Consider the following 15,440-nt stretch of genomic DNA (forward strand, 5'->3'; position numbering starts at 1 on the left):
GTATTTTGAATTTATTTATTGCGTATGGTAATACAGGTTACAATAGCAGGTACAATATTGCATATTACAACATAGTTTCACTGAACACTACCTTTACAGGTGTACACGCTTGTATATACTTATTACTCTATTAATAAACACTAATTATAAAATGTCAAAATAAATTAATATTAAGAATACCGTTAAATAATAAAAAAATATAATAATTATGTGGGTTCAATGTCCATGTAGTATAATATAATTATATACCTAATAGTATTAAGCAAACGCGGATCGGACCGCGCGAACTCGCCAACTATTACATAAACCAAAGAGGTTTACAAAAGTGGCATGCTGGCAAAAGTTGTATGAATATTTAAAGTGAATAAATAAATTAAATAAATAAATAAATGTATTCTCTTAAACTATAAAAACATTTGTTTATAAGCCAATCCTGAACTTCAGTTCACTCACAAGTTCACTTTTAAATTGTTTGATGTCTAATATCTTAAAATTATCGGGCAATTTATTATAAATGTCAATGCACACCATGAAGCAATTTCTGGAGGATAACTTCAGTCTTCCATAGGGCTTATATAGCTTGTGTTCATATTGACTTCTTACCATTCTAGAAGACATTGCCTGAACCTGTTTAAACATATTTATGTGCTTATAAACAAATAAACATGTCTCTAAGATGTACAGACTATATAAAGTTAAAACGCGATATTTAATGAAATAAGGACGACACGAGTCTTCTTGTTTAAGGCCAAATAAGGCTCTTACCTGTTCGCTTTTGAAAAATCTTCCTTATCAACGGAGTTACCCCATATAATAATTCCGTATCGTAAAGCAGAGTCTATGTACCCATTGTATGACATAATTGCCGCTTGCAAAGATACAACCTGACGAACCTTTCTAAGAGCAAAGACAAATTTGTTTATTTTGGAGCATAGGTTTTCTAAATGAGCCTTCCAATCACAGTAATTATCCAAGGTTATTCCCAAAAACTTAATTTGCGACACTTCTTCGATAGATGCTCCATCATAATTTACATCCAATTGAAAAGTATTACTACGAAACGTACAAAATTGCATAAATTTTGTTTTAGAAACATTTACTTGTAATAGTCACTAGTTGGTCTAACAAATTATTTGAAAACGCTCAAAAATTTCACAATCCAGAGTTGACTTTGAACTGCTCTAGATTGAAAATGGCTGAATGGATTAGTTTAAATATTATACAGTATGACTGGGAATATCCTCTATATCATGTCTAAAAATAATTAACCAGGTATATCCAAAAATAAGAAAAGTACATCAAGTTGAATAACACTATAATTTTCTGTTGTACTATACCAAAATAAATACATACATTAGACCCGAAAATTATACTGATATACAACTTCATGTACTTTTCTTATTTTTGGATATATCTGTTTAATTTTTTTTTAAATATAATATGGAGGATATTTACAGTCATTGTATATAAATTTTGGACTAATCCATTCACCCATTTTCAATTTAGAGCAGTTCAAAATCAACTCAGGATTGTTAAATTTTTGAGCGTTTTCTAATAGTTTGTTAGACTAAGTAGTGAAAATGTTAGACTATGTTATATATTTGTAATCTACTCACAAAGCCCTTTCATTTGGTACCCCACATGGTATGTTTAAAAGAAAAAGTTAAAAACTTTGTACTGCCGATTTTGTGACGTCACAGTTATCCCCCCCCCCCCCCCACACTCTTAGAAAGTGACAAGTTGTTATTTCGTAATCAGTAGACTCTACCGAACACAACGATACCACTTGTCGGTAGTATACTGTCCAGTCACATCGAATGGTGTATTAGGCCCTCTGGCCGCTGTACTAAGATGCAATGACATACTCATGGGCCCACTTACGTACCTATTCAATAAATGCTTCGATCATGGCGTGTTTCCAGATCAACTGAAAGTTGCCAGAGTCTTGCCAGTTCATAAGAAAGGTAGTAAAACAGACCCAAAAAATTATCGGCCGATATCCCTTCTACCAACTTTATCAAAAAAATTTGAAAAGCTAATTAATTCCCGCCTCTTGAAACATTTGAAAGAAAACGCTGTTATCAACCCTAGACAGTTTGGGTTTCAGAAAAATAGGTCCACCACAGACGCGGTCGATTGCTTTGTGGATGACGTTATATCAAAACTTCACAACACAAAAAGAGTTGCAGGCCTTTTCCTCGATCTCAGCTCCGCATTTGATACGGTGGACCATGAGATCCTTACAAAAAAATTGAGTTCAACGGTGTAAGGGGTAATGTTGCTAGACTGCTAAATAGTTATCTCAAAAACCGTAAGCAATTTGTAGATAAAAAACCTTGACAACGACCTCGAGAGTGCGGTTAGATCTCATTATGTTAGCGTTAAGAGGGGCATCCCGCAAGGTTCGATTTTGGGGCCTCTGCTGTTCATTTTGTTTACAAATGACCTAGTTGACTATATAGATAAAACAATACCTGATTTCCAATTAACTTTGTTTGCTGATGACACTAGTGGAATTATATCTGCCGATAGTATGAATGACCTTAGCAAACTAATACAGGAGGCGTTTGCGGCATTCCAGTACTGGTTCAATGTAAATAATTTGAGTCTAAACACTAGAAAAACAAATGTAATGCTTTTCAAAAACAACACAAAAAAAACTGACAAGCTAGAAGTAATCATAGATGGAATACCAATAGATATTGTAGATGTTGTTAAATTTCTTGGTATTCGTATTGATGCTGAACTAAACTGGAAACCGGAGTTAGAGATTGTAGAAAACACAATCCTATCAGCCTGCTACGCGTTTAGAAGCCTAAGGGAGGAACTCTCGATTGAACAGCTAAAAGTAGTGTACTATGCGCTAGTGGAGTCCAGGCTAAGGTACAGCATCAAACTTTGGGGAAACAGCCTCAAATACAATATAAATAGAGCCATGGTAGTACAAAAAAGAGCAATCCGAACAATAATGCGCATACCACAATGGGCATCTTGCCGTGATCACTTCTCAAGGTTAGGTATCTTGACAGCTCCTTCGTTATACGTGCTCGTTTTGTTAACTGACTTTGTGAAAAACATTGCTAATTTTGAGTCTTCTGCGGAGCAGGAGTTGCGCTTTCAAACACGAACAAAAAACATAAAGCACTTCTTCTGTCCTAAACAACAAGTAGCAAGGCATGGTGTAAGATACCAAGCTATTCGAATTTTTAATCAGCTACCTACAAATCTAAAGGTGATTACAGATTATAAAAAATTTAATAAGCAATTGAAGATATTTTTATTGAGGGGGTGCTTTTACAGTATTGACGAAATATTTGCAATTTAACTGTTTTTACAAAATTATCTTATGTAACTTTACACATTAATGATGACATTTTTATTACCTACTTTGTATTTTTTTTCGTTTTTTGTTTTAAGTGTATTTTTGGAATTTTATTTATTGACATGTCCCGCTATTATTTATGTGCATGTATTAGTTTGTAAGATTATTCTAACACTATATCATATTGTTATAGAAATAAATAAATGAATGAATGACTGAAGTCCCATGACAGATCAGATAGATCTGATGTCGTGCGGTTTATATTAAAAAAAACATACTGAGTTGACGTTTCGTATCGACAACTGTTTTAATATCTATGGATACTAGAATAAAGACCCACTTGAGTTTCGACAGCTGTTCCAAATTTAAACTCATAACCTTACAAAAATCTATAATGTAACAACATTAAAGTACAGATTTTACCTACTACCACAGATAAGAAAGTTCTCATAGTAAAATTGGTTGTAATAATGCTGGTCATTTCCTAAGGTTTCTGAACGCATTTTAGAGCACTAACGATATGTGCGTAGATAAAAATGTTTTACCTCATTCTTTCAGCTTATTTTCGTTGCGATTTTATACCTGCTATGAAGTAATTGAATTTTCACCTCTGCAGCTCGAAAAAGCCTACATTCGTCATTCCAGGGAGGAGCTTTTTAATTTAGTGAAGGCCATGAACTGCCACTTCATTTTTTTCTGTATTATTCCGTGTAATTCGAAATACATTTTAACCTTTAATATGTTCTCACTACTGAGGTGAAAAATTATGTGTGCAACACGAGAGCATTTTACATCTCGTGTTTTTGAGTCCCGAGAAAGCGAAAGATTCTAACTTAGAATCACTCTCTTCGCTCGTGATTCAATTATAGAATCTTTCGCTTTCTCGGGACTCAAAATAAACACTCGCAAGAAAAACCAACTTTCCTCTCTTGTTGCACAAATAACTATTTTCTATAGGAAACCAGTTAAACGATATGTTTTTATGTTTCAGCAAAGCCGTCTGCGCACATCATTGTTGAACGTAGAAGGCGGCGAGAAAGACTTGCGTGCGTCGCGCGTCGAGTGGCGTCGCGAACGCGTCGAAGAAGCGCTCACGCGGCTGCGAGTCGAGCACGCGTCTCGCGCACTCGCTAGCCTCGACGACCGCGCGTACAACGCCGACACGCAGCGACTGCGGCTCGATGCTGTGAGTTCTCTTTGTTGCGGCCCTTGTTGGAGGTGGGTGTGGCGCGCGTTTGACTTCTCCCACGCTGGCTGGCTAGCCTCGACGCGACGTCCGCGCTTGCAACGCCGACACGCAATGGCCGCGGCACGACGCGGTGCATTCTCTTTGTTACTAGCTCTTTGTTGTGGATCTTGTTGGGCCAGTGGGAAGTGCGTGAGGCACGTCGAGGTGGTGCTGACGCGGCTCTGGCGCACTCACTAGCCTGGACGAATGCGCGTGCAACGCAGATATGCGCGTCCGTTCTCATTGCGACTAATTGTTCTTTGTCGTGGGCCTTGGTGGGTATTATTGAATTTATTGACAGTGGTCATGTCGTGCTTCGCTAACGCGGCTGCGAGTCGCGCACGCATCTTTTTTTAAGCGGCAAAAATTGACGTGATTCGACGCCATCAGAGCGCTTGCGGATATTCCTTTTTTTATGGAAAATTACAGCGGTAGGAAGAAAGTTGCGCGTTGGAGAAAGCGCTGCTTTCTCGTTTTGTGAGTACGACATTGCTGAGTGGCGACCATATGCCTCACATCTTTATCTGCTTGTTTTGTATACTTCCTCTTTTATATTCCTGTTATGTACTTATTTATGTAATGTAATGATGTGTTGCCTGAATAAATATAAACGCTTTCTTTTTTTGTGTCAGGCGATGAACGAACGCTTGGTGGAAATCATGGCGCGTCGCGACATGTTCAGCGTGCAGGTGCGTGCGCTCACGGAGGACTGTGGGAAGCTGCGCGGCGTGATCAAAGAGCGAGAGAACCGCATAGACCAGCTCAAGAAGAGGTGAGGCAGGAGCTTGTTGTAGACGAGTGTGGTGGAGACACGTCGCGACATGTTCAGCGTGCAGGCGCGCTCACGGAGGACTGCGGGGGAGAACCGCATAAACCAGCCTAAGAAGAGGCGAGGCGGTATGTTGTTGTAGACTATTATTATTTCACATAAAGGACTATGTAATGACCTAGACTATACAACAAATTAGTATGAATATACTTACTAATACTTACAGCTTCGTATTAAGTATCAAAATAAAATATTTTTTTAAGTAATACAAATATTTCAATAATTTTAATTTATTTGCGTATGGAACAGAAGATTTGTTTTTAACATTACATAGAAAAAAGCAAAAAAGATATTTTGATAGATATTTTCGAACAAAAAAAAACAAAAAGTTACGGTTAGATTAGATGATCGGACACTCATAGGCGTCGTGATTTTCACCGATAGCTTATAACGTATGCGGAGACAAAGTTTTGAACATGTAAAAAGTAAACAAAAAATTAAACTGGAATTATATCCAACTGCCAATTTAAAGTCTATATATCTGTCAATTAATACGGTAAGTTTCATGGGCATTGTATTCTTTCTCTTGAAATTGTGGTCAATCTATAAGAACGCCATCGCGAAACTGAATGTAATTTCTCCAGTACTATTTCCCTATGGCCGAAAGCTAAGATAGTGGAACATTTTGTAGAAGCGGGTTAGAGGTGAAGGTATGTTTATAATATTTTTACATCCTTTTTGTTTAAAAAAAAACTACTACTAGAAAGTCTGGTTCAGGTAAACATTCCAGCATTAGCTAGTTTCCTGGGAGAGAGCGGTTAAAGACCATGTCGGCCCGCTGAGTCACAAAATCTTACAGAGAGGTCATGAGTCATACCGACAAAAATTTACAAAAAAGTCTGGTTCAGGTAAACTTTCCAGCATTAGCTAGTTTCCTGGGAGAGAGCGGTTAAAGACCATGTCGGCCCGCTGAGTCACAAAATCTTACAGAGAGGTCATGAGTCATACCGACAAAAATTTACAAAAACAGCTGTTTTTGCGTAATGGCACCTATGGTGGACTAATTATTTGTCACTTAAAATGGAAATTTATGGCAAGGTAAAGCCTGACCAGGAATATATGATCATTGTCAAGAGGGCGCTATTATTCTCATTTATATGGCAACAGTTCAGTATAGTCTGAACAATGTGGATTGGCAACTCGTGTGACTTACATCTACTTTTATTTATTTATTTTCTAACGTATCACACATAGGTCAAAATCGTCTAATTGCATCTTCTTTTCTATTTTTGGTTTGCATAAAACCTCAGGAGGTACAACCTTCTCTCGTAATTCGCGTAATACACTCGGGAGCAAAAAAATCGACTCGTCACATTTTTTAGTTTTTTTTTCAATTTTTCTAAAAACGTTGAATATTTCAGTGAAATAGTAGATTGTGTCACAAGGGAGCAAAATTACATATTTACGGCGAGGGCGTACAATTGAATCCTAAACGAAGCGAGGGATTCTAACATAGAATCTTGAGCGTAGTGAGGGATTCAAGTGTTAACGCCCAAGGTGAAAATAATTTTGCTACCATGTGACACATACTGCTTTTCACATCACCTATGAGGAAATTACATACATATATTCAAAACATTATTATTTTAAGCAAATAAATATAAATAATAAATAAAGTTCTTTATTTAAGACCATCGGGGATCATTGGGTTAGTAATTACCTTAAATTTAAATAATCTTATCTAAGTGTTAGAACTATATACATAACTATCCTTAATAACTATAACTATACTATAACTATACATTTATTTATCAAGCAGCAGTTATTCAGATACAGGCAATCAATTCTGTCTGCTAACATTCTCAGAATGCTGTTGGAGCTGGCCCTCACTCTGCGCACAAGGGATGTAGCTCGCTTGCGCATATACATGGTGGTGTAGAAGCAGTCTACTCGCGCCTCCGCGAACATCCCCGATGCACTACAGAATTTGGGCAGCCCTATCAGCACTCTGAAAGCGTTGTTATATTGAAGCAAAGATCGATACGGACAAAGTGCTAAAAATATGTATACACGTGTTAGTATAGGCATAGAGTAACTTATACTAGAGCGGTACTGTCATAGTAAATTTTGTAACCCCAGTAAATTTACTGCCATCTGTCGACACACTTTAAACCTAAAATTGAAGATTTGTAAAAATACGATAAAATGTATTTAAATATAGACAAATGATTTTTTTTATTTGCATTAATTATTTTGATGATTTTGACCCATGTTCTTTCACTGATATGCGTTAAAATTGTTAAATAACAAACGAAACCGTCAACGCCATCTATACGACTGTAGGCCAAAACTAGTAGCGCCCTCTGAACGAGAATCAAATTTTCTTGATTTTCGAGGCACGTTTTTTCCTTAGACTGTATCCATCTATTACGGAGTTATATCTATCTTTGGTATAGGTACATACTTCTGGCACATTGTCCGTATCGATATTTTCAGCTCATAATTATGTACCTAATATCTTTTCAGACAGCAGCAAACATCTAAAATTATACAATGAAAATCAAGTACATTATTTTTGTAGATTTTTCTGGTAACAAATTAGCTCTTACCCCTTTGAACCAAATCTTTGGAAGAACACTATGAAGACTGATATCACTTATATTTATTATTATAAAGTTATTGATTTAAACTAAGTATTTACAAATTTATACTCAATACAGAACCGCTTAATTATGCTTTGTGAAATATTTGTACAAAACTTTTTAAATATAAACTTTTTAAATTGCATAGACAAGTATGGCTGCGTTTAAGGAGACCTAAAATGTCAAAACAAAAATTAAATTATTAAACTAATGTTTTTTTACGTTTCTTTGTAAATATTACGCTAATTAATTAATTTAAAATACGCTAATTACATTTATTGTTTACAATTACAACAAAATATTATTTAAGTTAGAATAATTGTATGCACGTAATCGATTATAAAGAAAATGTAATCGATTATATGCATACTAATTTCATATGTCTTTGTGTCAATATTTCATACTGGCAACAAAATGTCCTTGAACAGAAAAGTGCCACTTTGATCCCTCCTAGCAGGGAAGAAAAGTTCCCTTTTCGAATAGGTGATGTGAAAATGAAATTGCAGTATTATTGTTACCCCAAAAAGGCCTGCCACAGGGCCCAAACTGACAGGGAGGCACCGGGACGCTCGTATGGATTTCGTAACCACTTACAAAAATTGGACGTACGAACAATGGAGCCGCGTACTCTTCAGCGATGAGTGCAGGGTGTGTCTCCATGGCAGTAACAGAAGAAGACGGGTGTACCGAAGACCTGGAGAACGATTTGCGCAGTGCTGCATCTCCGAGACGGTCGCCTACGGAGGGGGATCCGTCATGATGTGGGCGGGGATATCCATGGAGGGGAGGACCGAGCTGGTTTTCATTCCTGGTGGGGGCCGCGGAGGTGGTTTGAACGCAGATCGTTACATCACAGATATCCTGCAAGGTCATGTCGTCCCCTATGCAGGATTTTATGAGGAGGGGTTCCATCTCTTGCAAGATAACGCCCCTTGTCATACCGCACGAGTCACGCGGGCATACCTTGCTGAGGTTGGCATCCCCACCCTTGCATGGCCACCTCTGAGTCCGGACTTGAACCCCATCGATCACTTGTGGGATTATCTAAAAAGGAAGGTTCGAGCCCGGGATCCCGCTCCTGACACGATTTTGGCCCTGAAAGAGGCTTTGGTCGAGGAATGGGAAGCTTGTCCACAGGATACCATCAGGAAGCTGATAAGATCCATGAAGAACCGGATTGCATGCGTCAAGAAGGCCCGGGGCGGAAATACAAAATATTAAACAGGAAAAATTAAATGGTTTTCTCTCTACGAAATTGCATTCCCATTTTCAGGAATTTAATTGAACGTGATTTTACCTCATTTTGCTAAAATCGCTCAGATTTCAGTATCTGAAATAATACTTCAGGAATTTTGTGTTTTTTAAAAAGGTAAATTTAGCAGCTTTTTAATGGTACTATTACTTTAAGATCATGCGAATTAGTTTCGGAGATATTTCGTTTTTAAATCCAACACAGATTTGAGTCGATTTTTTTGCTCCTAAGTGTAGATGTCTCCGATTTACCTAGAAATTTATATAAATTTACATATATGTTTTAAATTTAGTCGTAACAGACCAGATGGTGTGACTACTATTAGCCACTAGACGTGTGCGCCGATTAAAAAATGATCGGCGGCGGCGTTTGCCAAAAAATTGGCGGCGGCGGCGTATTTTCGGTGTGAAATCGGCGTGACCTTGACTTTCAGGTTTCGTAAGAAAAATCGTTAATTTGTTGTTTTTCTTGAAAGTTTGACCAATCCAGGTTGCTGGCCAGTGATTCCAGTGAACTAAGTATAGTTTTGAATAGGCTGTGAGTAAAATAGGATTTGTAAATGAATAATATAGGATAGGTATTATAGGTTGTCGGGCCGCCGATAATGAATAAAATGCGTAAAACTTTGGCTGTACAGTATATATTACACTTTATTTACACAATCACACAAGAAAACTCACAGAATATTTACAAACAACAAGCTATTTACACATAAAAATACAAAACGAAACATTTGTCGCTCATTGACAGGAGGAAATTTCTACATATAAACAAAAGACGCGCGCTGGCAGCGGCATCCGTACCGGCCAGGCTGCCAGCACGCGTGCAGCATAGAGGTTGGTGGTTCCGTCGCCTACATTCCCCACCCTAGTGCTGGCTCAGCACTCAAAACCATACCATACGGCCATGTGCACACTTAAGCTGTCTGCCGCTGGGAACATTCACTACAAATGGCTACAATAATCTCACGTTGGACTCTGGACTCTGTGGTCTGCAGTATCGTGCAGCGAGTGTGGAGTCCAAGGACAATGGGTATGGGCACTCTAGCCAAGACTGTGCCCCATACCAATAATATGGGGCTTATCAGGAGGAACACGTTTCCGCGTTATGTGCGACACGGTCAGGCTCAACGTGAGCGAGTCACTTGCCACTTTGTGTGCTCTCCAGCTTTGGGGAGAACGAGCAGGGAACGACTCATCAGATGAACATAAACATGTTTCGAAAGGCCTATAAAAATCACATTTGTGGCCCAGCAGCATCGCGTCGCTAGACAATTGGTTCGCAAGAATCGCAAGCTCTCCAATGTGAGAATTTTTGTTACATTTTACATTTGCTTGCTCCGCCGAATTTAACTCGCTTAATATACAAACCACTACACACCTTAATACACTTTACACCTGCGTCACTCACAATAGTCACAGTCGTGTTACACTCTTGTTCACCACCAAAACATTTGTACGCGCAGCCAACATGCGTGAACGTCATGAGTGAACACGCAGATCGCTGCGGGTGCCGAGCTCGCGACTAAACATTGATGCCGTAGACGCGTAGTGGTTAATAAGTGAACGAGTATGTGCAGTCATCGGTGCTACTATCAGCGTCAGTTTCAGTAACGTCGCTCCGTCAGGCTCTGTATTCATTTTGTTGCAAACAAAGGCGGATACTGAACATTTCGTAGCGATCACTTGTATTGCATCTGTATCCGCGGAAACTATTGACGGCTGGTTATCAATTTGCTCCTCGCCAGCTGGAGTGTCAAAAGCAACCGACAACTGGTGCAGTCTGGCCGAATAATCACAGTCGTGGCCAGACTGATTCTTGTAGGCGGTCGAAACGGTAAGCGCACTCAAGCGCTCAGGAGTGGTGCTAGATGTATCAACCGCAGACGACGTTTGATGCAGTCCAGCCGTGTAAACACAATCGTGGCTAGACTGTAAATCGTAGGTCTGTGTTGAGGCGGTAGGCAAAACGTTGCCCGTGCAGCTCAGAAGCGAAGCATCAGCGTCAGCGGCAGGAGAGTCGGTGGCAGGAGAGTCGGCGCCAATAATGTTACACGCATTCAATAACGACACATCAGTGCCGGCGGCGAGAGGGACGGCAGCAGCCGCCGATTGGCGCAGCCCGACCGTTTTGTTACCAGTATCGTGGTCTGACTGCTCCTTCAGTTGTTCCCGCTGCGGCTGATCGAGCCATCTTTGGCTTGTAGAGCGCGCGCGTGACTTGAGTGGACTGTATTTCACATTTAGTTCAGCTAAATCGACCTCTAGCTGTTTGTCAATAAGCGCTATTTGTATTCTTGCCTTTTCCTTAGCCGCCTCCAATTGCAGCTGTCTTCGTTTGGTTAGTACAGATGATGCTTTAGAATTACTCATACAGTGAGGTGGTAAAGGCGGCGGAGTAACGTCGCTCGCACGATGAGACGACGGCAGTCGTTCCGCCCGACCGATAATGATAACTTCAAAAGTCATATCTTAAATATGTGCCTGCGACTGCAGTGTAGACGTTGATGTACTATATACTGCACCTTATTTGTTCTTTACGCGTAGCACATTGTGTATTCACCATAGCAGCATACGTGGTTCTAACCCGGTTCGAAGTGACCACTTTATAGGTTGTCGGGCCGCCGATAATGAATAAAATGCGTAAAACTTTGGCTGTACACTTTACACTTTATTTACACAATCACAAGAAAACTCACAGAATATTTACAAACAACAAGCTATTTACACATAAAAATACAAAACGAAACATTTGTCGCTCATTGACAGGAGGAAATTTCTACATATAAACAAAAGACGCGCGCTGGCAGCGGCATCCGTACCGGCCAGGCTGCCAGCACGCGTGCAGCATAGAGGTTGGTGGTTCCGTCGCCTACAGGTATAATAACTTGATTTTCCTAGTAACTTGGATTAAGGGGTTACCTGGTCCCAATGACCTACGATCCGATCTGTAACTCCATTTTCTCATGATTTCCGTGGTTTATCGTATTGACGGACTTTAACAAAACAGACTCCAAAATCCTTGAAATTTGTTAGATATAGTGGGCTGCTATGGCTTCCTTTTAACGGTTTTCTTGTCGTACAAGCACCAGGCTTACTGAGACGTATCTTCTTTCTCGTTTTCTCATTGCTGAGGATCGCGATCACATGTAATTTGTCTCCATTTCGCGCGGTCATAAGCCGTGTGGACTGCACGGTGCAGACTGCCGCAAGCCGACCTCTTCATTGCGTTCGACCTTCTCACACATGCTCCAACTCGAGCACGTTTGTTTCTCCATATCATACGTTAAAAACTGCATGATATGTCCGAGGAATCTAAGGGCTCGCCCATGGCATGTTGTGAAGAGGTGAGTGGCGATATTGAGCTCTCAGAGTTTGGGGTTTTCTTTTCTAGCTGTCCAAGGTATAAGCAGCAGTCTTCGTCAACACCACATCTCAAAAGCACCATCCTTTGCCACTTCCCACTTTTTGAGACTCCACGTTTCGGTACCATATTGGAATATTGAAAAGACGAGAGCACGCAAGCGCACTTTATTTGCACGTCGAATACCTCTGTTCTTCCAAATCTTTTCGAGGTTAGCCATAGCACTCTTAGCCATGCCAGCTCTGCGGCATATCTCGGCGGTGCAACCATCGGCAGTTCGGCACTGGTTATCAACCCAAGATATACAAACTAGCTCGCTTTTTGGTAATCGCCGAGTGCTTTGGTAACTGGGAGAATATTTGCCCTGTCTACTACCATTACTTTTTTCTTGGAACGGTTGAACTCTAGAACTTTTATCTTCAATTTTCTTTAGAAGAGCCGCCATTTTGATGTATTTGCTGTTGTTATTCCCGTCAGGCAGGCGACAATAGTAGCACAGTTTGTTACAAGAACTTTTGTACCAAGTCATATTATATTATCATTCATTCTTGTTATGGCCCATTATGGAAAGGCGTATACGCTTATAACTAGTAACTACTACAAAAATGTTTGGTTAATTGAAAGCCCCAGTGACCCAGGTGACTGTAACCATAGCAACGAGTGATAAGAAAGTGTTGCTTCACCTATTTATAGCTTGCACATTTCCGTAGGGCATGCGAATCTACAGTGTTGTCACTCTGTCTCTCTCTTTCTCTTGATTTTTTTTCGAGAGTATTCGCACATCATTATTTCCAGATTTTTGCTGGACTTAAATACAGTTTAAGGCGCAAGCAAATAAGCAAGGATGGGTCGCAATATTAGCCAGTTAGTTTTCCTTTTCTATTCCACCTTGAGGTCCCATGGTACATGTCTACATGAGCCCTGTGTTTTCGTTGCTCGAAACTCGTAAGTCTTGTCATTCTGCCTTCGTATGTGAGACAATGTGAATTCACAATTAAGAAGAAAAAATCCTACTTCATATACCTATCGCTATCTCATCTTTCTTGACGCTGAATACTGAGGATTACTCAGTTACTTTAATCGGTGTGTGAAACAGTTTGTGCAACTGGCTCTTCTGATTTATTTAATTAATAATTGACGTATATCTGATCCATATTGTAATTCAAATACCAACTTGGAATAGCTAATTAACAACACTCAAGGTCACGCCGATTTCACGCCGATCATTTATCGGCGGCGGCGGCGCGCCGGCGCGGCGCACACGTCTAAGCCACACCATCGGCTCAGCTCAGCTCAATAGTTGAAAAAATATTTCGTCTATTCTATCATGTTACTCCACTCCATTCTGGGAAGAGGACTACATCCAAGATTGGATCACCAAAAGGCCACCATGATGATGATGATGGTCATGTTACTGGGTAGGTGTATATTCCGTAACCTTACATAGGTTCTGCTACATTGTCAATTAACAAGATTGATCATCTCCAAAGCCCATAGTAAATATTTTTCACAGACGATGTATTTCTGTTGCTGCTATAACAACAAATACTAAAAAGTACGGAACCCTCGGTGGGCGAGTCCGACTCGCACTTGGCCGGTTTTTTAATAACGCTTCGTTCGTTAAATAAAAGCTTGTAAAAATGAAACGAATACGCTAAGCCCGCGTTTGATCAACAACAATACGAAATTTTTAATTAAAAAAATACCAATACGAAATTTAAGTGTAAAAAATATACAAAAAGTTGTCCCAGCACATACCATTACTGGGGATCGAACCGCGGACCTTCCATTCCAAAGCGAATGTTTGCAAACTACGCCATGATAGCTCTTAGCTAAGCTGACGAAATTTGGCTACTTATTCTCTAGTAAAAACTACATATCTAAATAAACTGAAATAAATGTCATATACTAAGAAAAAATGACGAAGGCCTCCAGTGCCCCAGGCTGGAATCGAACCAGCGTCCTCTGCTATCGCGGCAGGTGCCTGTGCCATTCGGCCACTGGGCCACAGCGGCATAGGTCGAAATTTTTTCCAAGTATATGCACTTGTTACTGAAGGCTAAGGCGCCCCCTGGCCATCCCTAAGGTGAACAGTATGGTTCGACCTTCTAACTGAATCATCCATGTGATTTCGAGCTAGCGAGAGAGATGGCGCTGCCAATCAATACTGTTAGAAGTATTAGAACAAATTAAATTATTTACAGAAAATTCTTTAATTTGTTTTTATTTGCACAGGCATGCACAGGCACCTGCCGCGATAGCAGAGGACGCTGGTTCGATTCCAGCCTGGGGCACTGGAGGCCTTAGTCATTTTTTCTTAGTATATGACATTTATTTCAGTTTATAATTAATATAGTAGTGTTTTTACTTAAAATAAAAACAAATTAAAGTATTTTCTGTAAATAATTTCATTTGTTCTAATACTTCTAACAGTACATATCTAAATGCCGCCTAAACCAGTCATACAAATTTTCTGCTTTTTTTGCCATTTACATTTAGTGTAAACATGTCTCAAAAAGAAAAAAAAACTTATGATATCGACTATTTGTTTAGGCGCGAGCTAACATGACTCCGTCATGAAAATTTCCAAAAACCGGATCGACATAAAAAATAAACTATTTAATCATAGAATCTGATTACAAAATTCCACGAGAATCGGTTGAGAATTGTGACCTGTAGAGGCGAACATCCGGACATACGAAAGTAAAGTGCCCGAGTCACAACGTAAACACACACAGCTTACAGTTACTATTTTGGTGGCATTGATCATATTGTTGTCACTGCGCTATAACAGTGACGAAGGGGTAATTTTACGAAATGTATGGGCAAGACGGCAAAATTTATAATTTTGTTTTACTGCTGCT

The 15,440-nt window shown here is 39.6% G+C and overlaps 1 protein-coding gene across 1 annotated transcript in view; it reads left to right on the forward strand.

The window, feature by feature from the left end:
- The window catches only part of LOC134754968 (coiled-coil domain-containing protein 39), an 82,612-nt gene that overhangs the window by 40,257 nt on the left and 26,915 nt on the right, over positions 1-15,440 (forward strand). The window contains exons 14-15 of the mRNA XM_063691463.1: positions 4,314-4,508; positions 5,183-5,322. Of these exons, the coding sequence (XP_063547533.1) occupies positions 4,314-4,508; positions 5,183-5,322 (335 nt within the window). The remainder of the gene's footprint in view (positions 1-4,313; positions 4,509-5,182; positions 5,323-15,440) is intronic.

Source organism: Cydia strobilella, chromosome Z (assembly GCF_947568885.1).
Source record: "Cydia strobilella chromosome Z, ilCydStro3.1, whole genome shotgun sequence".
In the NCBI taxonomy this organism is placed as follows: Eukaryota; Metazoa; Arthropoda; class Insecta; order Lepidoptera; family Tortricidae; genus Cydia; species Cydia strobilella.